We start from the raw sequence: 23877 nt of genomic DNA, 5'->3' as shown, positions 1-23877 counted from the left end.
ATGCGAGGCTTGAACCCACGACAGGCATGTTGTTGGGCATAATCGTGCAATTCCGGTTTTTTTATAGATTCTTGAGTCCCTGGATTATAATGGATTTATGAACCTTATAGCTTCATATATATTTGAAGATTCATAGATCTTTCATTCCATGATGATTCATGATTCCTTCGAGATTCTTGATTCTTTCGAATCTTTAGAGATTCATTAATACCCTGTGTTACGTTCAGCGATTGTGGATGGTTTTCCATTTTCCGTGCGTTTCCCCCACGATCACCGTCTCACGCCTGTGAGCTTTGTATGCCACGGAACGTCTCACTGAGCTCAATGAGCTGTGGCGTGCTGCTTAACATAAAGCTTGGTTTGACAAGTAATAAGCGAAAGTTAAGTTCAATATTCGAAGGGCACCGACGTTTATTATAGGTGTTTACCTATAGCAAACAAAATAATATTGATAACTTTTCACATGAAATTCTTGCCCAGCTCATCTCGTCATATAACTCTTGACCGCTTCTGGGATGTTTACATCGCTGGCAGCAGCGACAGCGGAACGAGAAAGAAGAACAAAGAAAGAAGAGGCTGAGATAAACAAAAGTCCAAACGCACGGATCATTTCGTGCCGTTATGAGTCAGCAGCAGTAGCTCTTCTAAACAATGGCGAAACCGTGCGTGATAGCGTTTTGTGCCGTGATTGCGCTGTAAGTAATGTGCACAGTTGTAAAAATCGCATCTTTGTTGCACCCATTTCCCATACCCATTGTAAATGTGCCATTGCGTTTTATTTTCTTCGGCGTTTCTGTTGTTGTTGTCTTCAGCTCCTTCTCGTGGGAAGTCCTCGGCGAGCCGGAATGCATGGAACTACACCAGTTTCTCAAAGCGGTGGAGAAGCTGATGGTATCGCTACCGTACCATACCTATCCCATCTTTAACCTGTGCACCAGCCCGAAGGCAATCGAGGACTATCACAATGCCACCGCGTTCTACCGGAACGTGACGCAGTCGCCCATCTGCCAGCGGTACCTCGTGCAGAACCGGATGAACGTGTACGAGACGATCTACAACCAGCTGACCGGGCTGTGGAGCTCGGCGAACTGTGACGCCTGTGCCGGGGCGGTGAACGAAACCGCCGAGTTTATGCGCCTGTCGACCGTGCTGGACCACTGCATCGTCGTGCATGCCACCAGCCCGTGCGAGTTGTGCGCGGACGACTATCAGCGCGTGCAGGACTTTTACGCCCGGCTGGACAAGGCGCAGCACGGCCCGGACCGGCTCTGCTTCGACATCGCGGACCGGATGAACCAGACGCGCCGGTCCTGGTCCGGCACGCACAACTGCTGCAACGACAAGCGCCGCTCGATGGTGGCGTTCGCGTCGGTCGCGTCGGTCGCCTGCGCGCTGCCCCTGCTGTTCTACGCGGTCATGCACGTGGTCACGGTGCGGCAGGAGGCACGCCGGCTTACCCTGCTGACCGCAACGAGCGGGGGAAGCGCTCGGTGCGAGGAACGATCGCAGCCGTCCGGCTCGTCGGTCCAGCGGCCGGGCAACGGTGTGCTGCGCCAGCCGGAAATGGAACGTATCGTCGAGACGGACGCTGACGAGGAGGAGGAAGAAGAGGAAGAGCTGAAGACGCAGGCAAGTGACGGGTCAGGGAGCGGGACAGCAAAGGAGGACGCCATCAAAACCAACAATCTCGACGTGAAGGTTAGCAACCTGATCGACATAGCCGGCCCGCAGGAGGAGCACACGATGCCGCTACCACCGGCCCGGACGGATGCATCGGACGACGAAAGTCTGCTGCAGTGAGGTGGATAAGGGCGGTAGAGCGTTAGGAAGTAAGCCATGTTACAGTTTTGCGTTTTTTTGGGATTTTGCTACAGAGTCATTCGAATCATTCCCGGTCGGATTGGGCGAAGTTCAGTTCGACTGGCCACAACCAAAAACTTGTAGCTGTACAGAGCGATAGAAACGCTGGAAAAATAAACGATTGAACTCTCGAGCGTATCGTTGCGGCGTGATTGAAACTCCTCGCGAGAACGGTTGCCGTGTGTGCGCATCGCAAAGAAAGGAAATTGTGTAAGGGCAAACGGGGCAAAATGGTCTCCCTCTATTAAAGCATTATTTCACAGCAAAGGTACATTCCAAGGCTCAAAATGTATTAATTGCAGTTTTCTATGAATACCATGTAAGTTTTATAACCCGTAATTAACAAATATTCAAAAATACATAATAAGATTCAAAAGCATACAAGTGTCCCCCGACATACGACTGAATTTGGGACCGAAAAAATGCCTTAAAGCAAGGCGCAAGTCGAAATAGTCGTAGGTAAAAGTAAAGCTCAGCCCTCTACGTTCATTGGAGAAGCGTTACATCCCTTAAAATATTCCCAAGCAACATTTTTACTACAGTTTTGTCATCCAGGCGACCGACCAGTGTACATTATTCGAATAAAAAATATTTTAAATTGCGATTAAAAAAATTGATTTAAGATGAATTGATTTCTACGAGATTTATTTTTAAATAACAAGTAAATCATAAGTTTAATATTTTTCATTGTTACATTTGTAATATCCTGGAGATTTGACCCCTGATAAGACCATAGTGCCCAATATGCCGGATCAGAATATGACCATCACCGTGACAACTGTGCGATAATCTGAATGTCAAAATAAAGATCATTCGTTTACGGATCGTTGTACTGACAACACCTTCAGCCTTCGGTTTATTCTTCTGCCTTGCGTATTTGTCCTTTTGTGATACGTTCAACGTTTAATTCAAATAAGTAAAATTCGAGGTTTTACACATTATTGTTTATGAAAAATAGTCTGAAAGAAGGAATTTCATAAACATCCCAAAAGCTTTCAATTGGAGTAACCCCAAGTGCCACAAATCCACTAAACGACCAATAAATGGCTTCTTAACGACTCAAGCACTCTACCTAAACGGAATATAGAAAGACTTCGTTTAGCGGACGGCAAACGACTCATGCGTTCTAAAAATAGCAAAAAAGCTGGTGGCGCTCTCTGTTGGTGGGATACCCCAACCAGCTGAGCTTCATCGCTTGGAGGAGAGCTTTCTCATTTCCTCTGTACTGTTGTATGGTTTTGCATTGAAGTTATGCATCGCTAGAACTAGAACGGCGATACGATTGGGTAAATACTAAACTCTAATTCGTATAACGAAAACTGAATGAAGTGAGGTTTGAGGAATGGTCCTTGGTGTTGATACCCACGTATCTATCCGCACGATCATTCGTATAAATTTTTGCTCGGAGAGTTGTGTGCACAGGCTGTAAAGGTCATGATTAAATGAAGCTGTGTCATGAACCATCTATTTAGCAAAGCAGTGAACCTAAGGAGCTTTCGTTTTTTTCCTATGAATATTTGATGTTCTAGTCGTTTAAGCTTAATCTGTGGTGCTTGGGCTATTGGGTATTACAAAAAAGTTAATATTCATCGAAAACGATACAAATTTGTTCGATGCATAGCCTCAAACATATTGCCCGAAATAATTTAAAATTTAGTTTTTCACTTTGAAAAAAAAAAACTTTCACTGCTATAAAACTCAGATGCCAAGTCGGTTCGATTTGCATGCAAGTTTCCGACAATGGATACATACAGTCTATTCCCGAGTTACGCGGTTCTCGACTTATGGTTCTTATTTATTCGGAGATACGCGGATTTCTAAATTTGACCGATCAAACGTCAAATCAATATAATTTGCTTCAAGAACTGTCCAATGCAGTATAAATTACATTTTTGTTAATAAATTGTATCCACTTAAAAGCCAAAAATATCAGAATGTTCGGCACGTATCGTATTAAATAAGTGTTTTACTTACTTACTTACTTTTACTTATCCGGCGCTACAACCGCTTTGCGGTCTTGGCCTGCCTCAGGAGAGTCCGAAACCGCTTAATAATAAGTGTACAAAAGTAATAATTTAAATAACAATTACCGAGTTATCAATTGTATTTTTAAGGCCGAAAATGTCTGAAAAATGTATGGATATGACAGTTCGGGAAAGTTGCCGTTGACATTTTGTATATGGGTTTGACAGCAGGCGGAATTCCGCGGCCGCGAAATTCCAGTTCGTGTATTTTCGGCCTAAGGCTGGAAATAGACGAACCGAGATCATCGCGGTACCGCGAAAATCGCGTATGACTTGAGCTGCCAATTAAATTATAAAATCTGACAGATAGGCGAGATAATCGCGGTTCGTGTATGGAACCATCCGAGGTCTGGTGACGATTGAATGTGCCTAGAAGAAATATTTTTCTATCAATTTGCGAATCAAATTATTTATTTCACATAGTTTATGGAAAATAAAATACAAAACTCATTTCTCGACACGAGTTTTCACACAAATCCGCCAGAAAAAGTAAAAATAATCGGTTCGCGCTACCGCGAAAATCTCAGCAATACCGAAGTTGGGTATCTCTGCGAAACAGCAGGCGCGATTGGAGGAGCGGAAGATTTGACAGCTCAACTGTTCTACAACTGTTATAAACAAGGTGCGAATTTCGCGGTACCGCGACGATCTCGGTTCGTCTATTTCCAGCCTAATGCATTCTCAACGATACAGTAACCTCTAAATTACAAGAACCACTTTTCACTCGGTCTGTGCTATCGTTCCCTGTGCGCTATGCCGCCTTTTGTGTGCACGGCACTGTGCTCGGTGACAGTGCGAGCTGCCAACCGTGCGGTATAAACGCTGCTTACGTCAAATATCGGGCAGAGAATGCGGATGGTCCGGGCTGGTGCGAATAATCGGGCTGCCTCAGTGAGCATGTGTTGTGTGCGTGTGTGCATTTGTGCATGTGCGTACGTGCGCTTGGTGGTGCAAAATTTTTCCCGAAGTGCAACCGTGCGGACGCAAACGGAGTGAAAGTGCGCAATCACGCCGAACCGCTTTTCTTCACCAGCTCGGGTACTGAACCAACCTTCCAGCTTTCGGCTGCTGCCGGAAAAAAAAGGCAGCAATCAGTATCGTTTACCACTTCATCACTTGTCCGCTCATTGCCCCACCTTTCCCCATTCCTGTAGTGGTGTACTAACACGATCAGATCATCCCTGCATCATCCCTGCCTTGTCGTCGACCCCCCTTACCGCTCGGTGGGGGCCTCCACCAAGTGTACCGCTCTCTGTGTGTGTCTCTGTACGCAAGTGTGTGTGTGTCCGGGTGTTCTCGCTCTTCAATCCCCAAAATCACGTCCACGTCCCGATCAACAAATGACGCATCTCGGCTCTTCTATCATCTCGGTGGAATGTGAATAACAGCACACCACTTTGCCACCGAAGCAGGTTACGGGAAAGTCTCACCGGAAGGAGGTGCCGACCGCTCTCCAGAAGAGGAAGAAGAAATAGGGGTTGCCTCCCCAGCGCCCTCCCCATCTTCCTTCTAAAGGGAATCGGTACTGAGGTGGCAACTTTGTGCATCTAACACCCACCCACCCACTCCTGGCCGATCAAGGCGGTGGCTACGAAAGCGAGCAGGAGAGAGAGAGAGAGAGAGAAGAGAGCAATCTACGCAACTGACCTAACTGTTAAAAATCGTACTACATCAACCCCATCCTCCTCACACCCCCCTCCCCATTGGGTAGTGTCTAACCAAAAGGCGGAAACTCCTCTCCTCTTAACATATTTTAAAACAAATAATACTTAAACTTTTCCTTCGCGTGGTGGAACAAAAAATGTGAGTGCTCCCAGTAGTAATGAAAAAGAAAACCCCCTACCGAATTGCTTCTACTAACAACAGTCACAATCCACTCATATCCACACGCACATTAACACACATACAAAAAAAACACACACACACACATACACACTAATAGTCTAACGTTTTGCCATTCGCCTTTTTCTGCTTCGCTTTCTGTACTCCTGCTACTGCAACTTCCCTCTTCTTCTATCTTCTCTCTATCTGCTGTCGTTGCTGCTGCTGCTGCTGCTGCTGGCTTTGCTTCGAATCCAACAAATCGAAACGCGAAACAAAAAGTAAAAGAGAGAAGAAAAAGAAACGCCCGAAAAAAACGATGACAAAATGACGTCATCGGCTTTTTCGGCAGACACTCTTTCACTGCGCCATACAGTTTTTGTTGTTGTGTTGTTGTTTTTTTTAGTCTTACACACCTGCTAGTGCACCCTAGCAAACACACAGACACACACGCACACGTACACGCGTACCAATAATGATGCATTTTTTCTTCCAGCTGTGAAAGCTGGAGCAATTAGAGCAACTCGCGAAACTTTCCAAGATGAACCGTAAGGCGGAGCTGGAGCGGAAGAAGGCCAAACTGCAGGCCCTCCGCGAGGAGAAGGACCGCAGGCGGAAGGAGAAGGAGCAGAAGGATCTGGAGGAGGCGTCCGGCAAGCTGGGCACCTCGGAAACCAGCACGCGGAAGTGAGTGGTGCCCCCACAGCACACGCTTGCCCACCCTTCACACTGTGCTAATGGACTGTGTGTGTGTTTTCTTCTTCTTCTACTTCTTTTCTTGGCCCGTGGCACAGGGATCTGGATGAGATGCTTTCGTCGCTGGGTGTGGCGCCCGTGTCCGAGGTGCTGTCCTCGCTGTCCTCGGTCAATTCGGCCACCTCCGACCAGTCCACCACCCACACGCCCGACGCCAGCCTGCAGCCCAGCATCAACGGTGTGAGGTATGGTTTTGTCCCGTTTCCCCTGTCGTTTGCACCTTTAGCCTAAACGGTGTTGCACCCTTTCCATTTCCGCCCCCCCGGTTCGCCGCCAGCTATCGCAAGAAGCCGGTCAACCTGTGCCTGGTATCGGTGCAGGCCACCAACATTCCCCCGAAGGAGACGGTCGTCTACTCGAAGCAAACACAAACGAACAGCTCCGGCGGTCACGAGCGCGACGGTAAGTGTAATTGGGCGATCGATTGCTATCGATTTCCGCACCCCCCCCTTTCCCCCACCCCCGCCACAGCTCCCAATCGTCCAAGCGTTTTCATTGGATCACACACACACAAACACATCTACACTCCCTATCAAATAATGCGTTTGAAATTCACTCCATTTTTGTCGCAAAACTCTCAATAACTGTTGTTGGAAACTATTTTAAATGGTTGTGCATTTTATAAAAAAAAAATATCATGATCGAAACCTGCCGAGGAATTTTTCAAACATCTGTTTCATTTTGTAATCCGTGTTTCTATTAGTGTTGGGTAAATCTGATTCAGATTCATGAATCTGAATGGATTTTTTAAATGGTTCAATGAATCTGAATCTCGGTTGCAAAGATTCTTGAATCTCCAAAAAATCATAAATCTCCAAATGCGTATGCTTTTTTTACACGAAAAACAAAGGAAGAAAACAAAACGTGTACCGAAATGCAAATGCATTATTTTGAAAATCATACATCTCTAAAGATTCATGAATCCCTGGAGATATACGAATTTTAATGAATTTATGAATCTTTGAAGATTTATTTATTTTTCGAGAGTCATGATTTTTTAGAGATAAATGATTCTTTGAAGAGTCGATTCGAGATACGAATCACTCACCCAACACTAGTTCCTACAGGGGAAGGTAGATAAAGACGGACACGTTAAGGAAGATAAAAAAAACTTGAGATATATGAATGCAAATGAAAATCATGAAAATGTTTCATGAAAATGTGCATACATTATCTTACACTCATGTTTTATCTGAAAATGTGTTAAAATTTTCACGATTTTTATGTGGTTTTTATGCATGAAATAAGGTTTTTTTCGTGCAGTTTTGAAATGTTTGGGTAAGAAGAACCTTTAGAAAACGTTGGAAATTGAATAGGTTTACAGTAGGTGACCGCTAACTGGATGTGTTTTAACTGGAGTGCTTTTTAACTGGAGGTTCGCTAACTGGAGTGATTCTCAGTTAACGAACACTTAAACGTCAAAACATGAAACATCCGGAATCTCATGAAGAGAAATTTGTCGCAAATGTGCATTTTTCAAACAAATTTAGGGTCTCTTGCTTACGTTTGATATGAATTTATGTTATTACACGAATTACTATACTTTATATCAACATAAATGAAAAAAAAAAGTTTGGTATGTTTATTCCAGTCCACGCCAATCAAAACAATCAATCCATAGAAACGTCACTCCAGTTAGCGAACATTGTTCGTTAACTGGAGCTTGTTTACCTCTCAGTTAGCGGTCACCTACTGTATATTATTTCAACATATCCCATTGCTTTCCACGTCCTGGTACGTACGTAAACCAATTCTTGGCCAATTGCAACGGCGTTTCATTCGGCGGTGAATTTTGGGAATTGTAAGCACCGCTTCTAATACATCGTAGAATGTGGAATCTAATACATTATTGAAATATCGCGCACTAACAGAGCTGACGATGTTTCAGCTTACAGAACAATTGTCTAGAACTTCCCTTTAGGAAATTCCTCCGTGGAAAGTCTACGACTCCAGCATTTTTCAGGTTGATAATAGTTGAAGTCATTTTTACCTTCATGTCAAAATTCAACTTTTTGATATTTTCAATCCCATAGAATCTCTCATCTATTCCTGAATGAGGTCGTATCAATATCTCTTCTTTTTATTGCATAAAGTTGTGTAAGTCGTGACATTGAATTTCGTGAAGTGCCTCATCAGCGTCGAGCGAGAGTCATAGCATAACTGATGGCTGCTATTTTGACTGGTGTGCCGTTTCTCCCATATTTGCATGCTTTATTTAGTTGCTGAATGATTTATATCTTTTAAATATCCTTATTTAAGGTATTTGATGAAATCTATTCATCAGCAATCGATGAAGTAAAATAAATCAATAATTTCGGTGTCCTTCTCTCCCTACGACAGAGTGTCCGCCTTTCCCGCTTCGGTGTTAGGATGTTTAAACCACCAGAAAACAATATTGTTTATTGGTTGCATTCTCGTTCTTTCGCCAGTTGTTGCTTAATAATCACGACTACTCATTCATGTCATAAAACTTTCGAAAATGTAAACAATAAATGTGGTAGACGTTAAGCTCCACAGTAATTAAATTAGATCCACAAAGGGGTGCTCACGATTTCACATTTGTTTTGTTCGTGAATTTTACAAATTTGGCATACATTATTGATTTTTTTTCGAAAATTACCTTTTTCATGCATTTATGAAAAGTGTCCTATCTTACCCGCTAGTGTCCGTCTTTACATACCTTCCCCTACCGGGACGCAGCTGCAAAATGAGCTAATTTGGCGCAATGAAAACAATTAGAAATCAAATTCTGCTGCAATAGTTAATGATTATTTGTTCAAAAATGGACTGATTTACGGCACATCGCATACAAACATCAAATCAGCCCCATCCCTACTGTCCCCGGTCATACCGTCTTGACGTACAAGCGAGAGAGAGAGAGAGTGTGTGAGAGAGTCTCTGGTTTGCAGATTTGCGAAAGGTTTAGGAACAGGAAACAGTCAAACCTTCACTTTGCCGGTTTTTGGTTTTTTGTCAAAGGACAAATGCACCCGCCCGGAAATAGCTTTGGCAGGAGTTTCGCTTACCGACGCGAGAGATGAAAAGCGCGCCCGCCTGCCATCCACCCGATAATGTCCGTGCTCGTCCAACCCACTCCGCTCAATCCTCCCCGCCCCTCCCCGGGACTGGGCTGGGGGAAACCAACGCACAGTGGAAGGAAGCCCAACACAACCGCCGGGATACAAATATGTTGCATTATAGATCTTAATAGTTGTTAGTGAAAAAAAAACGCTTCTATAGTCCATTTTTTGTTTGCGTAAATATAACGTAATTAGTAAAGTTTTGTTGTTTTCTAACAGGTTCACTTGTGCTGGTACAGTGTATTCGCTTTACTATTCATACATTGTACACTTTAATGCAATTTATGTTGTTTTTTTTATATTTTAGGACCTTCCAAAGTCTAATATTTCGTTAATATCATAAGCCACAAGAAAAGAACGTAAAATACGACCAAAATCGCATGACTGTTAAAAATAACGAATTAATTAAAATTTGAACGACAAAGCTGTTACTTCACGGCATATATGATAGGGCAGGCCTTATTTACATTTGAAATTAATCTTCAATATTGAAGAAACGCTTTGATCAACCGCCTAAGATGTGCCAAAGCAGAAGAAGAATAAGACGTTATACAATTCCGTGCAGCAGTGTCGGAATTATTGTCGTTTAAAGAGGTTTCTTTTCATTTGCCTTGTTTGAAACATGTTTGCATTTTTTTTTCTAGCGGGTTTAAAGACCTATTTGTTTGGCTTTCTTAATGTAATTTTATCTACTTGAAAGCAGACAATATACTGCCCGCATTCAAATCTTAAAATTAAAAAACTTTAATTTTTATCCCGGTATGTCTCCACTGTTGCGACGGTTCACGCGCGCTTCGCCCCCAAAGTGTTCTAAAACAGTGTTCCTCCCCGTCCGCTCCACCCGCAGCACTCTTTTCCCGCTTTGCCTTCGGCACACTTCCAGTGGGACAATAAGTGAAATAAAATAACAAATACAGTTTTTTCTTGCCATTCCTCACCTCTGTCAGGATATATGGAGGATTGGTGGAGACCGCGCAAAGGTAAAGCATGATATCGATGTGATATAAACACACACACACACATACAAACACACACCCACACTCGCATACACTCGAAACGTACACGCAACAGAGCAATTGAAAGCCGTGCTGTGTACCGTGTACCGCTATCGATAAACGAACACAGAAAATCGTGCCAAAACCAATGACTAGCATTTTGATGAGCCTGAAAAATAGTAGTTATTTTTCCATTATTTTTCCGCTCCGCCCTTGCTTCCTTGCATAGATATAGGATCGGTACACGTTATTTTTTCTTCCTTTGTTTTTCGTGTAAAAAAAGCATACGCTTTTACATCCTAGTTTGTTTCTTTATTTATTTTTTATTATTCTCTTCCGTGCTGCTTACTTTGTTTGCGTTCAATGCTGCAAAATGTCATGCGCATCACGAGATATTTATCAACGAAAATTTAGAACATATTCGTGGTAGCTTGGCGTTCATTGCTGATACTCAATGGATGTGCGTCAAGACTTGCCAAAAACGACATGCGAATGCTTGTGTCAACCGCGATACTCTCACTCACACGCTAAGCTTAATGCCGTCACAAGCATAAACATTTCTGGCTGTGAACAGTGCTGCCAAACGCCACTGTTTCTGTCACCAACAGCCATGACTGAAACGAAGTCCTAGTCAGCTCACGTACACAACTGTGATGATCAGGGGGTGAAACTCAAACAGTTGAAGGATCCATTACATGCTTGGTGACATTTTGTTTAGCACCCAACTCTTGGTCAAACACTTAGCCAAGACATGTTCTGTCGGCAATAATCACGACATTCTTGCAATATTCTTTGGCGTGTGTTCTCAGCAACAGAATGAGCGTGCTTTTTGATCTATCTGCTCGCCAGCACCACATGAGTATCGTGATGATCAACGACAGAAAATGTCGCGACCAAGTGACTGACCATGAGTTAGTTTCCCAAAATGTCACCAAGCGTGTGTGATGATCGCACCAACTATTTGAGTCTCATCTCTGATCATCACAGTAGAGCTCGTGACGCTGTGTTAGCCAAAATTCATCACGACTATGTCAGTGCAGAACTGATCTCAGTTAAAAAAAGTCATGACATAGTGACTGACAAAGCGATGGTTGCAAAAATATCACGAAGCATGCATTGGCCACACCACTCGTTTTGAGTATCACCTCTGATTATCACAATTGAGTACGTGACGCTGACATGGATTTTGTTTCAGTCAGATTTTTGGCAGTCAGATTTGTCATTGACAGTGACATTTTCCAGCACTGGTTGCGTTTGCTCATTTGTTACTTTATTCTTTCCGTTCTTCTATTTTCCTCTTCGGTTTGTCGTTTCAATGTTCCCTATGTCTCTCTCTCACTCTCCCTCTCTTTAGCTCCCCAGGCATTAGCTCCTATAGCGTTCGTGTGTGTGTGTTTTCTTCTTTTTCTTCTTCTTCTTCTTAGTAATATTGAACATTTTATACAAAACAATACTGAAAGATGGCAAGAACAACACACACACACACACATTTCCTCTAGCCTTAATTGCAATAGATCTTTGGAACCTTCTCCTACATCTTCGTCTTTGCATTGGTTTTTTCTCTTCTTCTCATTATTTGTTGTACCGTTATCGCTATCGTTGTCAGCTTGTGTATTGTGCATTTGTACTGGTGCGTACATCGTAACCGGCAGACCGACCGGAGCTCTCTAGCTAGCATTAGAATGTAAAGATATAACCAGTGTCAAGTGTTTGTAAACTAATCACACAACTTTCTCTCTCGTCATCCCCCCCCCTTCCCCCTCGTTTCCGGTGTGTCTGGTCTGGGAAATATTGGAACCTGCTAACTGGAACCACCGACGCTGGCGACTGCAAACAACGGATTGGAACATTCGGACAAACGTCACACAGCTCACGCAACCGACTATTACGGTGAGTAATGCGTTTCAGCGCGATTCGTTTTAGCGTCCCTCCCCCCCAACATTGTCACTGCCAAAAGGCTTCCTCTCAACCCCTCCGTTTTTCTTAACGCATCACCCGTAACGTTACACAAACGCGCGCCCTACCTTTCTGCGCTACCATTAATGTAACATTACATCCTTTCCTCTACTACTACTGCTACTACTACTATGATCTCTACTACATCGTAACGCCTTCCCTTCCACAAGCCTCTACATCCATCGATGCTAATCGAGTAGATCAATGCTTCCTAGCATCGCTCGCAGCGGCGGCGTTATGCCACTCTGAAGGAGTGTTCTTTTACTCGTAGCGATCGAACATCATCTGCTTTCATGTACCCCAAACCCTTCACCGAAGGCATTCAAAATCATCCAAATCATCATTATTGTTGAAGTAGAAAATCAAGCCCCCTTCTTTTTGCTCTACAATTATAACAACCACACCACACCATCCTTAGATACTTCCTCAAGAGTTTTTTTCCACACTTTTATCCTGTTTCCTTTGTCATCATTTTACCTCCCTTACCCTCTTCCTTCGCCTTTCTGTTGCCTTTCTCACCTCTGTCTGCAAATGATATTAGGTTTGTGTTACTCTAGTTTCGTTAGTTACCTTATAAACAATACGGTTTTGTTCTCATTGCTTTATCCTGTTCCCTCGCCCGCGTGTGTGCGCGTGCCCCGAGAAGAGCTTTTGCTACGGAAACAGCCAACTATATATGATAAAGAAATAATCCGACCCCTCTTTTCCCCCTGCCATCTTGCGCGTGCCGCGTTTTTTTTTCAATAGTACAAGTACATTTTAGTTTCTCCACCCATTTGTGTTTCTCTGTTTTTTTTTTTTCTCTATTTCTATTTCTCTTCTCTCCCTTTTCTTTCTGTTGTTGTTGTTGCGTTTTTTATATTCCTATTTTACTTCTCTTATCTTAGTTAAGTATTCATTGTTTATTTGTTGCGGGGAATCACTATTATCCGTTCGTACTACCTGTCCGTGTTATTGTTTTACTTTATTTTTCGTTTATAATTTCATAGTCTCTTTCATTTCGCTACACCACCACCAGCCACAATTGTTTTCCAATATTTTTTTTAATCTTCTACGCCCCCCCCCCTTGCCTTTACGTTTTTTTATACAGATTGTACACGTGGTTCACGCGTGGTTTGACGGTTGAAAATGCAATCGTTTGTTTTACTGTGTTGTTTGTTTTGTTCGTTAATGTTTCTTCTGTTATCATACAATCGTGCGGCAAAGTTACATACCAAACCCCTAACGGTAACTTGCATGGTGCCAAAGGCAATCCTTTTTGTGTGTGTGTGTTTGTTTGTCTCTTTCCTCCCTTACCAATATCGTGTTTCTATGTTTAACCGTTTGAAACGGGGAAAATGGTACCGTGGTTTTCATTTTCGTGTTCAACATTTATTTGTTTGAAATTCCTCTTATTTTCTCCACACGTAATATTCACAATCATGACGCCTTCCTAAATCGATTTTTACTCATTTTCTGGTTTTCTTACATTTCAAATACCCAAGAAGAAGAAGAACGCAGCCTGTCGAATGAATGATGTTGTCTCGGAAAAAGGCTGAGCTGGAATAGAGAATTTTAACATTTTTAAACACCTCACAACGTCTCTGTAGAACCGGAATTTTAGCAATAAGCCAGCCTTGATGATTGCAGTTGGTTGTCGATTTAGACCCACAAAATGCTTCCGGTCAGGATTGTCCTGTTTGTCCGTGTGATCTTGGTCGCAGCCACCCCTTGCCATCATCTTCATTCTAGTCTCTTAGGCAAACTGCTCCATCCCCCACTGCCCGGACACTGTAGACAAATAAGTACGAGCTCACCTTTATATGCCATACGAGCGGGCGCGAAAATGTCATCCCACACATCCCCCCATCCATCTCAAAAGTAACCAAGGTGTTTAAGCAAGTTTAAGGAAATGTTTAAGATTAATTAATGACCCCTCTTCCCCCCCCCCCCTCGGTGGCAGTATACACACGGATAAGGATAGCTGTATTGTATAGCTTTATTTTGGGGTAGCATTTGTTTATTTTTTACCAATTTGTACACCTACGTAATTACGCATAGTGCTCATCAATCCCACATTACTCCGTATGTATAGCTATCAATTAGAATGTATGAGTGTTTTTCTTATTGGATGAAACAGCAGAATACTGACACAGCGAATAGGATTTCCGCTTCCATTAACGATAGGCAAACTTTTCCAAGTCCAGCGTGAGAAAGCCCCAAACGTACCTTGCTTTTTTTTCAAAATATTTCCTAATTATTTTTCCGCGAGTGTTAACACAGGGTTTTCCAGGAGTTCTCATAGTTGTGGGACACTTCCTTGACTCTTTCCTATGGGAAGTCAACTGCATATGTTGGAAATTGAACTCTATGGAACCCTTTTGGGACAGGCTCGTTGGACATTCCTATTCGATTTGTCCAACAAGGGTGCTAGAGAGTCAAATTCCCATTACAATAAGTTCATGTCATATAAGAAAGAGTGAATAAAGTGTCCCACAGCTATGAGAACTCCTGGAAAACAATGTAAGCACTGTACGCTTCCCCATTGTCCGCATATCCTTCTCCCTGCTACTCTCACTTTTCCAACCCTTAAAAAAACATCGAAATAGACGAGAAACGGAAACGATATGGCTGCGTTCGTTCTTTAGCCTGCTCCATTGTGTGCCATAGTGCCGCTGTGAAACTTTTTCGCGTCCACTGTTACCTGATTGTGTTTGTAATGTTTTCCCGCCCGGCCCCAATGCAAACCACCAACCACCCTTTCTCCACACTCCACTTTTCCGATTATCATATCTTTTTTTTTGTTTTTTATCGAAACCAACCAAGCACCACTCTGTCATTCTCATACTATTATCCGCCCACACACACACACACACACCGCAAACCAACCCCACTCCCCCCTCTCTTATTTGCTATTGAGATTTATTAAAGCGTTTGATACTAATCTGCTGCTTTTCGTTTCATAAAACAAATGGATAATGTAAATTTAAATCTTAAATACCTAAAAACCTCAAAATTTGAAGAAATTAAAAAAACCCTTCTTAAAATGCCTGTTCTTTCCTTAAAAGGAAGAAGCAAAATCTAAATCTAAAAAATGCTCACACAAACAAACAAACAAACAAAATATATACCCTGCCCTGCAAAAAAAAAAACACAAAAAGATACACAAAAGTTTAAGTTAGCTTTTTTTCCCATTTCAAGATGAGTACAATCTTAACCCCGGTTTAGAGTGGGAGGATGAGTTTACAGGTAGGTTTTTGCCATAACAACACAAATTAATCTCTGCTCCTCTTGTTCTTCTTTCCTTTTTTTTGTTTATACACTTTTATTGCAAAATTGCGCAAAACTACTCTTTACTTGTTTCTTTTTTTTTGTCGTTACATTTTACTTCCTCTCTCTATAATAGATACGTATACAAATGTCACATATAGTCGTTTGTACGTTGTTATACTGGTTTTGTTAATAGATGTTTCCCTTTTTATTCTTTTGATTCGGTACTATTCATCTAGACGCAATTTTATGCAGACATAATGATAGCTTTTTTTGGTTTCGTTTTTTACTTTCTTTCTTTGAAGCTTAGTGGCTTTGCTTCATGTGTGCCTTGTTGTTGTTGTTGTTATTGTTTTTTACATTGCTACTATGTTCTGTTATTTTTGCCTATCGTTGCGTAGAGTTTCAGTTCATTGGAACTCTTATTACTTCGCAGGTTTTTTGTAGTTTATGTTTTTTTTTTTTTAATTATTGTAGCCGTTTAAGTAGATGAATAAAACTTGTTGAAAAGTTATTGCTATTGTTGCAATAGTTCAATGAAACTATTTCGCTATTTTGTAATTAGTACCCATAGTGTTGCTCTAGAGTTGCTCCGTGAACAGTGATCCGGGGAACGTGATGAGTGATCACCACGCATCATGAACATTTTTTGTCCGTTGTCTATCTCTCTCTCTCTGTCTGTCGCTGTCTCTGTACCTTTGTCTATGTCTCTTTTTCTTTCTCTACTTCCTGTTCTCGTCTTCCTTTTGTAGTGCTGTAGTACCATTGATAAACCCTACTTGGCATCTCTGTTCTCAACTCGCGGGATCCCTACATAAAAATCTACATCGCTCCCCACAAAAAACAAAAACTCCATTCTAAATGCAATCGAAAGCCACGTGGTGCGGTGGCTGTGAAGTTTGCTGACAACTCGGGGAACCCCTGTACTCTGGTCTACTCCACTGGACTATACTAACCAACTACTGCTACACACACACACATTCACACAGTTAAGCTAGATGTACTAGTTCTAATACACATCAACACTCAAACCTTCTAACCACAACCTCGCAATCAGGTCGCTCTCGGTTTAACCACTTTGGAAGGTACTAACGGTGTCGTCGGAGTCTCCATGTTTGTGTTTTGTGGTAGCTTTGTGTGCAATGTGGTTCCTGTGTTTTCTTTATTCCAATATCCCCCCCTGTTGTGGAGTGTTGCAATGCACCGTCCCCTAACCTAACATTCATGCTCTAACTTCTCTGGTTCGTCGACTGGCCAACATCATCATCCCGCTTTCTTACTACCCATACCGAACTCACCATGTGCTGGAATTAGTAATAGTAATGTTGAATCTAGCTTTCTTATACAAATAAACATAAACTACCCTGCAATCCGCTTGCCAACTACATCCAAAAAAACATCCGGGGGATGCATGACGGAAGGGGGAAGAAGTTTTGACATTGCTATTACTACTACCATTTGTTCTTTATAAAAGCAACAAGAATACCGTATTGACACCACCGAATGTGTTGCCTGTGCACCCTTCCCAAAAACATATCTGTGTGTTCTTCGTGTACATCTATCATGGGCATCAAACCTGCCTCCTACTGTCTACTGCTCTGTCCTCTGTTCTACCTACTATCTTCTATCTCTTCTCTGCTCCCTGTACTCCCTCTGTCTTGTTGAATGTCCCGCTAAAAATGGGTGGAGAAATAGAATAATGCTTTAGCGTATGCTAATAAGATGTTAATGTATATCGATGCGATAGATACCGATCGTTGTGCCTTTTTCCCTTAGTCGCCCCCTCTCCTATATGACTCGGATCTCGTCCAGATCATCCATCCAGAACTTTTGCAGCGTGAAGATAGTATACTCCACTTCTCTCCAATCGTTATGATATCTCACGATTCCAAGAAATTCAAAAACACAAAGTCCTCCTCTGCTAACGACTGTTGCTATTACTACTACCACTACTATTACTACTACTACTAGCTCCTAGTAATTCCTCCTCACATACAAAAAACTCCCCTTCCCGTCATCATCATCAACATATCCACCGCGTCACCATCCATGTTATCGCTCCTGTCATCTTCCCTTCTATCCCTCACAAAAAGACGCTTTTAAGCTCTCATCCTCCGCCTGCAATGATGTGTCAGCTGTGTGCCGCCTAGTGCCACAAGGGCTAGTGGCACACACGCTGTTGGAAAGTTCGCTTCTTCCTTGCTACGCTGCAGATGACAGGTCGCACACATACGCAAACATTCATCAATCCTTATTCACACACCCATAGCGAGTGGAGCGCTTTTTAGCCCCTTTACATGTGTAAATAACCGTCAGACACTAAATCAACTTACCTAGCTGTGTGATAGCAGGCTCCATTATGAGTGTTTGTCCTCCCCCAAGCATACGCAAGTTAGCTCTTTTATGCCAGCGAATTGTTGACCTGCTTCTTTTGGTCTTCCTGAAGCGAACCAGCCACTAGCTAACGCTTGTAGATTTAGCCTGGCGAAGATGCCGTCGGAGGTATTCTCCTCAACCTCCAGATAGGTCTCGAATCAAAAGCATTCAAAATTGTAGCAAACCCTTGCAAAAAAACATTGGAACTCTTGATATTGTAGAACAAAGATAAATATCAGGCTCTCTAGGGCGTACCTCAACATCCAGTTCAGATTCTGCCGACAAATGTGCAAAATTAGTGTAAACCAATCGAACAGCTGTGGAATGTTTGTGTGTCAGCAGTCGCCATCTGGTGCCAACGTCTGAAAGTTGTACATTTTTCGCATCCATCCGTTTGTGCACACTTTCCCTCCTCCTTGTCCTTTTGATGCTCTCACAATCCCTGAAATATCTATCTTCCCTCTATATCTGTGCGTGCGTGTGTGTGTGTGAGTGTGTTTCTCTCTGTGCTATTTCCTTCTGTACACTTCTGAACTCTTTCTTTCCCTCTCCACTATCTATTCTCTTTCCATCTTTCCCTTCTTTCGAGTTGTGACACTTTCTTCTCGATGCTCTCTCTGTATGTACTGTAAGGTTGCCTTCCGCGTTGCTTCTCAAACCAGCATCGTACAGAACATGGATATGACTTGTTTATTTTATGTGTTTTTTTTTACATTTTATTTTTTTGGTTTTGCATCTTTAATACTCGTTGTTTCGGTAGTTTATTCGCTCTCTCGCTCTCTTTTTGTCGCGTGCGAAAAAAAAATCAGTGCTGCGACGGTGCAAAACCGGTGTCTCTGTACATATCCTCTGTAATGCCACGTGTTTGGTCTCTCCTATATACATACATATCTATGCGAATGCGTGATTATAATTGCTTTCACTTCGTACTGCTGTGTACTGCTGGTAAACTTTTCCGATGCTCATTTGTTTTCCAGTGCGAAATGGAATGCAATAAATAAACCCCCGAGAATGCCAATTGATATTCACAAATAAAGCTACTACTCCTAGAGCACTACTACCCCCGTCCTCCAAGTCTCGGGGCTGGGGAGTGATGTAGAGGGGAAAACAGGGAGCCGAGAGAAAATGGGAACTGGAAGAAAGAGAAAGAATTACATAGAGAGAGAGAGAGATGGATGAGAAGAGAGAGAGATAGAGAGAAAGCGAAGCGGAAGTGTTTGCATGTTCTTCCCTTGTTTTTGGACACTGATTCGCTGTTACTATTGCTACTACTGCCACCACCAGGCTTTACCACAAGCGCTCTCCTACCTTTTAGTTTGCTAAGTCGTCTCAAGCCCCTACCACCCTGAACAAAAAAAAAACACCCCCACCACCCACCCTGCGTGTCCCAGACAATACTAGATCAGAAACAGTTTTACTCATACAGTGCTTACTTTTGGGGACGGTCAAGGTGACGATGAGGAAAGCTCCCTCACCCATATCGACCATGGGTTCCACTCGAAGCTGCCGCCCGGCATCCTGCCCCACGGGCTGCCGACGGTCAAGGAGGTCGCACCAGCCATCACGCCGCAGGAGCAGAAAAAGGAAGACCTCAAGGAGGGTAAGTGTCGTCGCTTGTGGCAGGAATGGAATGACTCTTATTTCATTTATTTTCTTTTTTCTTCTTTCTCGCCAACAGTGAAAGAGCTCTCCGCCGAGCAGAAGCAGATGATCATACTGTCGGAAGACTTCCAGCGGTTCATACTGCGCGCCGGCAAGGTGATGGAGCGGGCACTCTCCGAAACGGTCGACATCTACACGGACTACATCGGTGACGGCGAGGCGGACGATATGAAGTGAGCAGTCCCGACCCCCTTCCAATGTGCCTCTTTATAACCCTTCTGTCTCTTTGCTTTCTCTCCACGCCGCAGCGATGAAAAATCACACGCACGGCTGTCGCTGAATCGCACCTTCTACTGCGACCGCTGGTCGAAGAACCGGTGCGTCACGTCGTTCGACTGGTCGACGCACTTCCCGGAGTTGATGGTGGCGTCCTACCACAGCAACGAGGAGACACCGAACGAGCCGGACGGTGTGGTGGTGGTGTGGAACACCAAGTTCAAGAAGCAGACGCCGGAGGAGGTGTTCCACTGTCAGAGCGCGGTCATGTCGACGTGCTTTGCCAAATTTCACCCGAACCTGATCCTCGGCGGCACCTACTCCGGCCAGATCGTGCTGTGGGACAACCGGGTGCAGAAGCGCACCCCGATCCACCGGACGCCGCTGAGCGCCAACGCGCACACGGTAAGCACACGGCACTCGAGCACTCAGTCACTCACGCACTCTTAAAAATAAAGTTTTTGTCGGAATCGATTCCGGTTAGCTCCGAAGTTTTCTGGAATCCATTCCTTATAGTAGGTCTGGAATCGATTCCGGAATCAGCTCCGGAATCGGAATTGGTTCCGGAATCGGAATTGGTTCCGAAATCGGAATTGGTTCCGAAATCGGAATTGGTTCCGGAATCGGATTTGGTTCCGGAATCGGATTTGGTTCCGGAATCGGAATTGGTTCCGAAATCGGAATTGAATTCTGATCGTAGAATCGATTCCCGAATCAACTCCGGAATCGGCTCTAGAGTCAACTCCAGAATCAGCTCCGGAATCGGTTCCGGAATTGATTCCAAATACTGAATCGGGTAGGTCCGATTCCGAGCTCCCACCACTACTCTCATGCGTGGGTCTCCTCATCTAAATCCGTCCCTGCTTTTACTCCCTCCTGTAGCAACCGGTGTACTGTCTGTCGATGGTCGGCACGCAGAACGCGCACAACGTCATCTCGATCAGCTCCGATGGCAAGCTGTGCTCGTGGAGCCTGGACATGCTGTCCCAGCCGCAGGACGTGCTCGAGTTGCAGCACCGCCAGTCGAAGGCCATCTCCGTCACGTGCATGGCGTTCCCGCACAACGAGGTGAACAACTTTGTGCTCGGCGGCGAGGACGGCTACGTCTACTCGGCCAGCCGGCACGGCAACCGGTCCGGCATCGGCGAAACGTACGAGAAGCATCTCGGGCCGGTAACGGGCATGTCGGCCCACCACAACCAGTCGTCGCCCGACTTCGGGCACTTGTTTCTCACCTCCTCGATTGACTGGACGATCAAGCTGTGGAGCCTGAAGGACAACAAGCCGCTGTACTCGTTCGAGGACAACTCGGACTACGTGATGGACGTCGCCTGGTCGCCGATCCATCCGGCCCTGTTTGCCGGCGTGGACGGTAGCGGCCGGCTCGACCTGTGGAACCTCAACCAGGACACGGAGGTGCCGACCGCCTCGATCACGGTCGACGGGCAGCCGGCGCTGAACCGCGTCTCCTGGACGCCGTCCGGCCTGCACGTGACGGTCGGCGACGAGGCGGGCCGCATCCACGTGTACGACGTGGCGGACAATCTCGCCAACCCGCGCATGGACGAGTGGAACAAGCTGAACGCGGTGCTGTACGAGCTCAAGATGAACCAGACGGACGAGTTCGACGAGAAGGACCAGATGTCGCCGGTGCCGCAGAACACCAGCACCGCCAGCGCGCTCACCTCCCTCACCAGCTCGCCGCTCATATGAAACTCAATGATGCGACCGTACGGCGGAGGCGCCGGGGGCACCAGCAGCAGCAGCAGCAGCATGATGAACGCCGCCGAGGGACGCTAGAAAAGGGGAAATGTGGAATGTTGGCACGCCACTCTGCAGACAAAACGGATGATACTCAGATTGTCATCCCCGTGATCCCCGTGCCCCGGAACGAGGAAGCAAACAAAAGACGCGGGTTTCTATTCTCTTAATTTTATATCGCAATTGTTTATTTGTTTATTGTGGCAGTTGTGCGAATGCTATAAAATTAACCCCTTTTCCCCCTACACACATAATATTACTATATTGTATCTAATTTATTACCAACACACACACACACACACACACACACACACACACACACACACACACACACACACACACACACACACACACAGAGAGACACACACACACAGAGACACACTCACATACTTACTCAGTCTGGCGATGTTTAATCGAAAGTGTTACATCGCGCTAGCCTATTGTGCCGCGGTAGATCGCGGGGAAAGGTTGAAGCAATCGCAGCTCTCCAATGTGTGTGTGTGTGTGTGTGTGTGTGTGTGTGTGTGTGTGTGTGTGTGTGTGTGTGTGTGTGTGTGTGTCCGTGTGTGCTGCGGCGGGATCCTAACACCCTAATCGCCATATAGTCATCCGCCTGTCGCGCTCTAAAGCAAACCAAACCACGGCACAGAGAGAAAGAGGGAAACCAGGCTATACCACATTGAGAAGTGGTGCTTATATCCGCTGTGTAGTGATTAAACCACAAAGCATAGTGCATTCAAATAATAGATACGTTTCATCTTAAATAAACGGCTACCCAGATGTACTTCACGATCATTAGTTGCTCTGCGTTGGATGCTCCGAAATTGTTGCTTCTTCGTAATGTACGTCCCGCTTCGTGAAGAAACGGTTGCAGTGTGTTGTCCACCTTGTGCCCACTGCAGTACATTCCCCGACGATGAGCGTCTCGGGCTGTGGTGTAAGGTCTAATTTATATTCACGATAAATTGCTTTTATTGCGCTCCTCAATGGAAAGGCAGGGAAAGCGATGTTGAGACAAAAAAAAAAGTGCATAAATGATGCACTCTACCACCCACGCCTACCAGACACGGTGGAGGAGGAGGTGGTGGTGGTGGTGCACAATGAGGTCAGGCTCGGATTTTTCTCAGTGCGTGAGCGTTTTAGCGACACATCTGTGTCTGCAAGCGTCTCGTGATCGTCATCGCAATGCGAGAGAGATCCAAGATGACTCATTCACGCTGTGGCTGTTTAACGACTTCCGTCATCGGGCGAGTGCAGGCGCGGTATGACGTAATTATGCTGACGGTCGCCAAGAATGACGCCATGAGCGGAGAGCGCCCCGAAAAGGGGATGGGGACCAGTGGGCGCATAATGTGCCGCTGCGATGTGCCTTCGGGCTTGCCGGGCCAGGGTTGGGCAAACATGGTGCATGGAAGACGTTTTTTGGAGCAGGTTGTTTCTTTCCCAGTAAACTGTTGCATTGATTATTACGTGAAAAAAGTGGTAAAGTGATTTTTTTTTCATCTGAATGAAACGCGTTGGTTACATTGATGGAATCCATTCCTAGCAACGTCGTTCATTTCGATTGTTTCTCTTTACACTCATTATGTTGAATTTTGTTTAATTTTTTATGATGATATTTTCTAACTTGCGAAGTAGATTCCAGAGGAATTGACAACGGAGAACATGTTTGGCCATAGTTTTTTTTTATTACATTAAATAAAGATACTCCAACGAAACACCAAAAAAAGGAGAAAAAATCGCCAACCTAACATTTAACACTCATTTAAACGTTGTGCGTACAAAACTAAACGAGGTAACTTGCAAATCTAGAAACATGTAATTTAGGCTCATGAATCTGAGTGAATCTTTAAAGAGATTCAATGAATCCGAATTTCGATTTCTGAGTTCCGTGAGTTTGATTCAAATGTTCAAAGATGCCTCTATCTGCTTTTATGAATTTCTATAGCAGACATGTCAAACATACGGCCCGCAAAGAACTTTGGCAGTTATTTGAATAAAGCAGAAATAGATTGTAAATAATAAGATAAGAAAAACGGGTGTATTAATGTTTATCTACTGAGGAAGAAGTTTTCGACATTCAATTTTAATAGTTCGATTATCGAAGAGTGAATTAAGTTA

At 44.2% G+C, this 23877-nt stretch overlaps 2 protein-coding genes across 11 annotated transcripts; both read left to right on the top strand.

The window, feature by feature from the left end:
• The first annotated feature begins 352 nt into the window (after nt 1–352).
• On the top strand, nt 353–2131 carry LOC120906561 (osteopetrosis-associated transmembrane protein 1). Its single transcript, XM_040318322.1, has 2 exons — nt 353–695; nt 813–2131. Exons 1-2 carry the CDS (start codon nt 652–654, stop codon nt 1798–1800), a joined length of 1032 nt encoding a protein of 343 aa, XP_040174256.1. The 5' UTR covers nt 353–651; the 3' UTR covers nt 1801–2131.
• A 2642-nt stretch (nt 2132–4773) lies between these two features.
• On the top strand, nt 4774–22545 carry LOC120905433 (cytoplasmic dynein 1 intermediate chain). 10 transcript variants are annotated; one of them, XM_040316180.1, is made up of 11 exons: nt 4774–4922; nt 6202–6392; nt 6500–6646; nt 6739–6863; nt 10489–10521; nt 12406–12426; nt 15673–15720; nt 19568–19717; nt 19796–19952; nt 20028–20400; nt 20878–22545. In XM_040316180.1, the coding sequence occupies exons 2-11, from the start codon at nt 6247–6249 to the stop codon at nt 21706–21708; spliced, it is 2031 nt and encodes a 676-aa protein (XP_040172114.1). In that variant the 5' UTR covers nt 4774–4922; nt 6202–6246; the 3' UTR covers nt 21709–22545. The 10 variants fall into 10 exon arrangements, with proteins under 10 accessions (XP_040172114.1, XP_040172111.1, XP_040172119.1 ...); XM_040316177.1 differs by having other exon boundaries at nt 10459–10521; XM_040316178.1 differs by lacking the exon at nt 4774–4922 and adding an exon at nt 4929–5687 and having other exon boundaries at nt 10459–10521.
• Nucleotides 22546–23877: the final 1332 nt, after the last annotated feature.

Source organism: Anopheles arabiensis, chromosome X, assembly GCF_016920715.1.
Source record: "Anopheles arabiensis isolate DONGOLA chromosome X, AaraD3, whole genome shotgun sequence".
Lineage (NCBI taxonomy): Eukaryota > Metazoa > Arthropoda > Insecta > Diptera > Culicidae > Anopheles > Anopheles arabiensis.
The sequence above is the reverse complement of the archived record's forward strand: the minus strand, read 5'-3'. Positions and strand labels throughout refer to the sequence as shown.